Source organism: Alexandromys fortis, unplaced genomic scaffold (genome assembly GCF_014885135.2).
Source record: "Alexandromys fortis isolate MF-2015 unplaced genomic scaffold, M_Fortis_MF-2015_v1.1 scaffold_375, whole genome shotgun sequence".
Lineage (NCBI taxonomy): Eukaryota > Metazoa > Chordata > Mammalia > Rodentia > Cricetidae > Alexandromys > Alexandromys fortis.
In genome coordinates this window covers 489,694-499,333 of record NW_026068279.1, presented here as the reverse complement: position 1 = coordinate 499,333, position 9,640 = coordinate 489,694, and the positions used below count along the sequence as shown (strand labels likewise).

At 37.4% G+C, this 9,640-nt stretch overlaps 1 protein-coding gene across 1 annotated transcript in view; it reads right to left on the bottom strand.

The window, feature by feature from the left end:
• Positions 1 to 4,024: 4,024 nt before the first annotated feature.
• The window catches only part of LOC126494720 (olfactory receptor 12-like), an 8,927-nt gene continuing 3,311 nt past the window's right edge, over positions 4,025 to 9,640 (bottom strand). The window contains exons 2-3 of the mRNA XM_050132131.1: positions 8,859 to 9,637; positions 4,025 to 4,093 (exon numbers count right to left, since the gene is read on the bottom strand). Of these exons, the coding sequence (XP_049988088.1) occupies positions 4,025 to 4,093; positions 8,859 to 9,637 (848 nt within the window). The remainder of the gene's footprint in view (positions 4,094 to 8,858; positions 9,638 to 9,640) is intronic.

The window sequence follows — 9,640 nt, the reverse complement described above, 5'->3', positions numbered from 1 at the left end:
ATTGATAGACTTAGAAGACCATTATCTCAAATGATATAACCCAGGCCCATAAAGACAAATATACTGCATATTTGCTTATATTTAGATATTAGCTGTTAAGTCAATGACAACCAAGCTACAGAACTACAGAGATTAAATATAGAGTAAAGAAATAAGAGGAGACATACAGATCTCTCCAGCAAAAGGAAATAGAATAAATCATTTTTAGGCATGTTGGGGGAGACTGTAACAAGAGGATCAAGTGGAGAGGGGGAGGAAAGACAGAGTTGTGGAAGAAAAGACAGTTAAATATGAGAAGAGACAGTTAAAAGGAGTAGTATGGGAACCTAATACAGTAGAAGATTCCTAAAATATATGCATACTTAAAGATTATCTAAAATTTGTCAAATAATAGGGCAGACAGAACCCCTACTGGACATCTCTTGTCATCAAATGAATCTTCCCATACCAGGACTGGGTTACAAATAATTGAGTTATTGGCCATCGAAGTCATATGGGAATACTCATATAACATGGACTGTCACCCAATCTGTAGATTTGTCTCCACAAACTGAAGGCAAGCCCCACTGATGAAGACAATACCTTTGCAACTTATTGAACCTTGAGAAGTCGGGCTGGTTCCTACAAAGAAAGCCTTTACTCTGCAGATGTGGAAGCCCACAGTGAGTATTTCCTTCTTGACTTAAGATTAGAGAGTTCAAGATTGTCAAGGACAAATAATAGGATGTTTGACCAAAGGTGTGGTTACTAGATATTTTGAGAATTAAGGCAGTGATTATGCTTCTTTGTTCCTTGAACCATGGTAAGGAAGTCGAAAGACTTTTTTTTTTACTTCTTCCTTTTTGCTTTGAGTATAAAAGGGCTATGAAAAATGAACTCAAGTCTGCTATATATTATTTGCTCAGAGTCCTTCTGATTTTACCTTCTGTCTTTTGTGTCTTTCTTTCTTAATTCTCATGCCCCATTTTAGGTATTGTTCAACAAGTCGGCTGGTCCTAACTAGAAGATACCAAAAGAGAAACATAAACATCAACCCAGCCAAAAACCTTTGCTCTAGAAGACTGTCCTTCCGGCAAGATATGATAGGATAGTAATTGCACAAAGCTTGTGGGAGTTACCAGTCAATATCTGACTTGATGCAAGGCCCACTCCATGAAACGGAATGCATATCCAACACTGCTTGTGTTATCAAAACTAGATAGTCCAGGGGTTAAAACCGGTCTCGCTGAACATAGCGGACAATGAGGACTACTGAGACCCCAAGAACAATGGCAATGGGTTTTTGATCCTACTGCACGTATTGGCGTTGTGGGAGCCTAGGCAGTTTGGATGCTCACCTTACTAGACCTGGATGGAGGTGGGTGGTCCTTCGACTTCCCACAGGGCAGAGAACCCTGTTTGCTCTTTGGGCTGACGAGGGAGGGGGTCTTGATTGGGGAAGGGGAAGGGAAAGGGGAGGCGGCGGTGGGGAAGAGACAGAAATCTTTAATAAATAAATAAATAAACACACAAAACATTTAGCAATAAAATTACTCTTAATGTTATTCTACTATACTCATAGATCAGTGCTTTGCTTAGCCATCATAAGAGAAGCTTCAAAACCCAGCAGAAGAGGAGGCAGAGAGTAAGAGCCAGATGGAATGGAGGACCCCAAGAAAAGAAGGCCCTGTAGATCAACAAGATTGATGCACATATAAACTCACACAATTGAGACAGCATGCACAAGGCCTCCATGGGTCTGCCTAGTTGGGGTCCTACAGCTGAAAGAAGTGGACATATGACAGCAACCCTAACCACTGGGAACAAACTAGTCATGGGGTAGGCTGTATGCTCAGTACTAACTGGACAACACAAAACAAACTCAATGACATCTTTCAAGGTTTTTTTTTTTTCCTAGTGCTCTGGTAGAGCTTCAACTTTTTCTTAAAAAAATATTGTTTATTTTTATTATATTTAAATTATATTTTTCTTTTCTCTCTTTTTTACTCTCCATGTGATTTGTGTGTCTAATATAGTATAATTTAGCATTATATGGGTTTCCTGATTATGCAGATGAGTGTGTCTCAAGCTTTGCGCCTTCTCTTGGGTTCTTTTCCTTTGATCATTCATTTTGTCCAGCTCCTCGTGTTAGTTTTTATTTTATCTTATATTATTTTATCATTTTCCCTTAGAAGCCTGTTTGTTTCCTAAAGAGAAACAGAAACAGGGTGGATCTGGGTTGAAGAGGAGGGAGGTAGAGATGAGTTCTAGGTGTATAAACATGGGAAACTATACTTAGAATATGTGAGAAAAAAATCTGTTTTCATTAAAAGAAAATATATGCATAATAGTATTGAATGTATGTGTTTCATACCCATATTTTACATTCTCAAACAAATATATTTTAAAATATGTATTCAATGTAACTAGATACTAGTTGAGGGGTGTAGCAAGCTTTTTCGGCAGCTGTCACCTTACAAATAACAACATGGAAACTTATTATTAACTATGAAACCTTGGCCTTTAGCTTAGGCTTGTCTCAACTAGCTCATAACTTAAACCATTTATATTAACCTACATTCTGTCACTTAGCATTACCTCTCATCTTGAACCTTCTGTTTCCCCTCATCTGGCTGACAACTCCACCCTTCTTCCCAGAGTTCACTCTATCTCTGGAAATCCTGCCTGACGTCTTCCTGCATAGCTATTGGCCATTCTGCTTTTTATTAACCAATCAGAAAGCACCTGGGTAAAGACACATCTTCACAGTGTAAACAAATATTCTGTAATGGGGGAAGGGACTGGGAAAAGAGGAGGGAGGAAGGGGAAACTGATTGGGCTGGGGAAAATCAATTAAAAATAAATAAATATTAATAATTTTAAAAACAAACAAAAAACTATCCTTTCATGATATATCAATTCAACATGAAAATCTGTGATGTAGGGTTTTCCTATATCAAACAATTCCGTAAAAGAAACTACCTTAGTTTCTTTGTTTTTGTCAAATTACAGTTTCACAGGTTTAGTCCATTATAATCATGGCAGCACACAGACAGACATGCTACTGGAGAAGTAGCTGAGAGTCCTTCATCTGGATCCACAGGCAACAGGAAGAGAAAGCCAGTGGGTTTGGCTTGGACTTCTATAACCTCAAAGCCCACACCCAGTGGCACATTCCTCTAACAAGTCTACACCTACTCCAACAATGCTGCAATTCCTAATCCCTCTCAAGTAGTGCACACATTCTAATGACCAAGTATTCAAATATATGTGCCTATGGGAGCCATTTCTATTCAAACCATCACATCATCCTCATAGCAATATGGAAACAAAACTCAAATCAACCTAAAAAGCACAAATTAAAACCAAAGTATTAATATGCAATTTTACATTTGTAAAAATTTTATATATGTAAAACTACACATATAAAACATTACATAATTATGACTATAAACTACATATAATTTCCATTATAAACAATATTTTAACTTATTTTTGAGAATTGTTTATAATTGTACAATGTATTTTGTTTATATCAATCCACTACTATCTTCCTCTAACCTGCTCTTGTGCCCCCCCACACACACCCTCTCCTCCATTCTTTGTATCATCCTTCTACTCTTTTATTTTTCTTAAAACAGGGTCTTACTGTGTACTTATGGCTGGACTTGTATTTTATATATACCAGGTTGGCCTTGAAATCACAGAACCTACATCTGTATGCTAGGTGCTAGAATTCAAAAGGTGTCGTGACTGAAATCATCTTTTTGTAAGTTCTTAATAACCTTGGTTCCTATTACATATGCCCATCTTCATATGGATGTGACTATCTACTGGTATATGGGCAGCCTATCAGCTGCCATGTTCTCAAAAAAGAGTGAAACTTCCTTTGGTAGGCATCAGTTTCCAATGTCTGGTCCACCAAAGGTATGGCATCAGGTGTTTAGCTTCTGGTCATGTAGGAACATTGATTGTATGATCTTGTCTAGATCTTGTGCATGTCAACAAAACTTGATGTTTGTATTAGCCATGCCGTGTCAACAAGTCATAATTTTGTAGATTTGACTCCATCATTTTCATTCTTTCTTCTCTGTCTTCTACAAAGTCTCCTAAGCTAGGATGTGAGACAAAGGCTTGATATGAATGACTTATCCACAAATGGATACTCATTAACTTGTACACGGTGCTTTGATTTGCTATATACCTGCATTAAGTATATAAAAAAATGAAGTTTCTCTGACAAAGGTAGAAGTAACACAATTCTTTAGGAATAAACATAGCTATTTAGAAGGCAGTTTGACCCCATGACCAATTAGCAAACTAATAGCAGTAACTTTCCCTTTAGAGTCTGTGAGTTCCCCAGTCATGGATTTTGGCCAATTTATAGTATATGACATTAAATTTCTCATGTGAGGCAGACTTTATATCAAATCATAAAATGTTTGATTACCCTCCTACCAGTTATATCACTCTTATGCCAATGGGCACATCTTGCCATGTAGGTCAGTGTTCTAGCATGTACAGGTCAGCACTTAGAGACACCTACGATTTCTTTTCTCTCTCAGCAGGTTGTGTAACACCTTTTGGAACTATATAAGCTATCCAGAAGGGAGAATTCACCATTTACAGTTGAAGTTGGCTTCTCTATGTGTTGTAGGCAAAGTAAGTAGTGTCTTCAGTAATAACATTATACCATCTAGCTATGATGAGCAAACAAGAGCAATTGCAACAATATGTTCCATTTCGGGTGCCTCTGGAGGCAAAGAGGTGTTATAATTGTTTACACTACACTATCTTACTTAACTGTGTAAAGGTGTGTTACTTTTGTTTATGCTGTATTTGTTTAATGATGCAAAGATATGTGGTTAATTATATAAAGATGAGTTGCTTCTGTTTCACCTGGCCTGCCTAAGGCACCTGATTGGTCTAATAAATAGCTGAATGACAAGCCGTTAAGCAGGAGAGGGATAGTTGGGTCTCGTAGGCTGGAGGAATACATAGGAGGAGAAATCTAGGCTCAGGGACAGAAAAGACAAAGGAAAGAATGGGGGAGAAGGGGAGGGACACACCCAAGGCCAGAAACCACTCAGCTGCCACCCAGACCCAAGAAACAGTGGAAGTGTGATATACAGAAGGAAGAAAGAAAAAACCCAAGGTAAAAGGTAGGTAAAGAGAGGCAGGCTTATTAAAGTTAAAAGAACTACCCAAAAACAAGCCTAAGCTCGGTTGAGGACTCACAGCTGTTAAAGTTCTGTGTCATAACTTGGGAGCTGGTTGGTGGGCTCCCAAAAAGCCTTGTACACCTCCTCATTCCTGAACAACAGTCTAAATAAGTATCTAATGGTTTGATTTCTGATGTCCCTAACCACCAGGATGAGATTTTTTTACTCTGATAGGATCCCATGTTGGGGATTGGGTTAGTGACAGATAGTAAGAAATTAGTGCCTATAGAATGTTTTATAGTCAATTTTAAGCAACAAAAATCTAGAGATGGAATAAAAATTGAGTCAGACTTCTCTGGATGGCATTTTTATATTTTCACTCTATCTGTCCTGTGTGTGGTATTGAAATGATGAAAGTCTAGGACCCTGTAGAGCAACAGAGAATTTCTCTTTTGCCTTGGGCTTAACCCAGGAAGTATATGAAAGTCAACAAGCACAGAAAGGTGAGTTGCAGAAATAGTTTTATTACAGGATTACAGATGGGAGCTGAGAAGACAGAGGGTAGAGCTGCAGAAGAGCAGAAATGGGACCCAGGGTACGGAGTTAATAAGGGTTTACTGAAAAGAAGAACTTGGGGTCTTAGTGAGTGATCAACTGTTACATTTATGCAGAAGCTGATTTTTGTGATAATATTGTTTAAAAACAACTCTATTTTCAACAAAGAATTTTAAACGTTTATTATTTCTGTAAAATAATTTATGTAGAACAGATATCTCTTATAAATCCTAAAATAAGAAAATTTCTGCCTCAGTTTCCAAAACTAATATTTAAAAACACATACCCAAACCATTGTAACAAAAAATTCACCATGAACATTTTAATTAGTTACTAGTTAATTTAGTTAGGTGTGAATGAGATAAATATGTGAACAATCAACTTATCCTTGATCTTGCTTTCAGATTTTATACTATGCATTTTTAGTTAAACTTTTTTCCATGGAAAATAAAGAACAAAAAATAGCAGCTCCTGAATACTGATGTAGGTCAAAAATTATCCTAAAGCAATCACACACACACACACACACACACACACACACACACACAGAGGGAGGAAGGGAGAGAGAGAGAGAGAGAGAGAGAGAGAGAGAGAGAATATTAGGTCTGTGTCTTAATTTCTTTTGTGGTAATTATGATTAAATACTCTGGCAAAATCATCTTAGGAGAGAAAAGATTTATTTGAGCCCATATTTTCAGGTAACAACCCATCATTTTTGGTAAACCACAGTGACAGCTACTTGAAACAGCTGTTATATTTTATTCATAGTCAAAAGGCAGAGGGCAATGAATCCTTATCCTTAGACCTCTCTCTTTTTTCAGTCAGTCCAAGACCCAGCCAATGAAATGGTGTCACCCCTTTAGAGTGCTGGTCCACCCATTTAGATTAACCCAGTGAAGAAAATCACACACAGGCATGTCCAAAGGCCAATAGAATATGTACAAGGAGGGCACTAGAATCCCTTCCCAGGAGACTTCAGGTCCTACCAAGTTGACAATTGAAAATCATCATGAAAGAAAGGATGACAGGAACAATTCTAATGTATAAAAAGATTTTTAAAAAAACACATAGTTTCATAACAAAAATTATTAGAATGTTAAATGAAAATAGAAAGAGAATATGTATAACAATAATGACAGAAAGATCAAATATGTTATGTACTGGGCTGGCTACATATTTGTAACAGCATTCAACAATGATTGTCTCTACTCTGTGTGACTACGTTTTTACATTGCTTCACATGTACTGGGCTATGTATTTAGCCAATAAAATTTCTAGAACCATTCAGGTATTTGTGTCAACCAAGATTCTTCAGCATCTAGTCCTACAGTTTGCTCCTTTGAACAAAATGATGATCAAGGCCAACTAGTACATATATGGTATTTACATGGGGGCATTTATTATTTGTTAATCATTCTCTCCTGGGAAGACTTGAACAAATGTCTGTTCCTACAAGATATGGCACTGGGAAGAGACCAGTGAAAAGTTTCCACCTAAATCTAGCTTGGGTGAAGAGTGTTTCCATTGGGATTTAATTACAGCATTTTGGATGACTCAAAGGCAGATACAGTGCTGAAAAGTCACCTTTCATAGGGACAAATCATGAGACCATGTCAGAACCTCCTTGCCCAGTAACCCTCACCAGAAACTCACTCCTTGTCAAAAACTCTAACTAATTTTATATACTCTGGGAAGGATCTTTTGAATTTTGTAACTTTCTACACTTGATGAATGTTGGGCTAGGCTACTTGTTCGTTTCCCAGACACTCAGACTCTCAAAATAATCACAAAGAAATTAGTCCTAATTGCAATACTGTTTGGCCATAGCTTAAGCGTATTTCTGGCTAACTCTTATATCTTAAATTAACCTGTATCTATTAATCCTTATGATAGCTATATATAATAAATGACAACCAATACTCCCTTTTCTTCATTCTTTCTTACCACATTCCCTGATAAATTTCTGGTTGATGATTAAGCATCCCCGTGCATTTTTCCTATGTAATTCATGTCTTGCATAGCTAAGTTTTTCAGGATAAACATCTCTGCCTCAGGCCCATCTCTTAATGTCCATGGTAAAGGTCATGAAACAAATGCCAGAATTTGATTGCATTCCTATCCCTTACATACTTTCACTAACTACAATAGACTGTGGTTCACCCCATTTGGTGCTATCCCTGTACTTATGAAGTGGTCCCCATGCAGCAGTGATGCATGCTGCCATGTTCTTCATAGAGCAAGATAGTAGGGGACTTCCCCTGAAAATACAATGCACTTTGGATGCATCATTCTTTGTTACATTGCATATCACCCATCACAAAGAGTATCTAATTGCCACAACAGCAATGAGGCACAGCATTTCATAACATATGGGGAACTGTAGACGTATACAGACTGCCCCAATGAATACTTTGCACTCAGATACATCAGTCTCAATCATGTTTTGTCATCTAACTCAGGAGCCAAAGAACTGGCTCTTGAAATTTAACCTTGGGTCAAAATGTTGGTCCCTCTTTGGGTACCAAATGTGTTTTGTGACTTCTCCTGTGAAGACATGAAAAAATGTTTACTTATCCTATTGATTCCACCAAAATCTAGCTTGTTAGACCAATTAATTTATTTGAAGGATATTTATAGAATAGGTACCACAAAGGTAGCTAGATCACCTTAAATCCACCCTACTCTTATTGGCAATTCATAAAAGTTACAACTATGCAGCTTTCTGATTAATGTGTGGCCAGCTCTACTAAAGGGAGTCTTATTTCCACATCAGTTTTTACTGTTTTATGTCTTTGGAATTCTGAACTTCCAAAGCCTATTATGGTTCCTGAACTTTCTGGGTCATTTAAGTTTCATTTAATTTATAGAGTCCTATGAACTACTATCCAGCCCACAAGAAGACATCTTTAAATCAAAAAAATAGCTATAGAGTATCTTTCTACGCAATCAATTGAAATTTTATTATAAAGTGAGAAGTTGTATATTTTCATATATTCAGTACACACAAGATAATGTTCTATGCATCTGAACTAGAATTATTACTCTAGGAAACTTATAAAATTATATTTGTGGTCATATACAGCTTAGAAAAGAAATTTTGTTCACTAAATAAAGGTTTCATAAATATCACTGAGAACATTTCCCACCTAATATTTTTTGTACAACGTCTTTTACGTCTCTGTTTCTTAGACTATATATTAGAGGGTTCAGCATGGGTATTATAAGTGTGTAGAACACAGCTACAATCTTGCTTTGCTTTGGGGAGGAAATGGACCCAGGCTGGGCATACATGAAGAACACAGTTCCATAGAATAAACTCACCACTGCAATATGAGAGCCACAGGTAGAGAAAGTCTTACTCCTTCCTTGGGTTGAGGGGATCTTCAGGACAGTGGAAAGAATGTACCCATAGGAAATCAGAATGATGGTTGTGGTGGAGATGATTATGAGAGCAGAGAGAATAAACAGTACAATCTCATTCACAAAAGTATCAACACAGGAGATCTTAATCAAAGCTGGGACATCACAGAAAAAGTGGTCCAGCCTGTTTTCTCCACAGAAACGCAAGCTGAAGGTGAAACCTGTCTGTACCATGGAGTTGATGCATCCACAAATGTAGGAGCCAGTAACCAACTGAATACAGACCTTTTGGGACATGTGCACAGGATAAAGGAGAGGAGAGCAAATGGCTGAGAATCGATCAAATGCCATGACAGCAAGAAGGAAGCCTTCAGTTGTAACAAACAAAGCAAAGAAGAAGAACTGGGTGGCACAACCATTGTAGGAAATTTTCTTTTCACTTGTCAAGAGGTTGGCTAAGGTTTTGGGAGCAATGACTGTGGAATAGCAGAGATCCAAATAAGACAAGTTTCTAAGGAAGAAATACATAGGTGTTTGGAGTCTGGAGTCCATCTTAATAATCATTATCATGCTGACATTCCCTA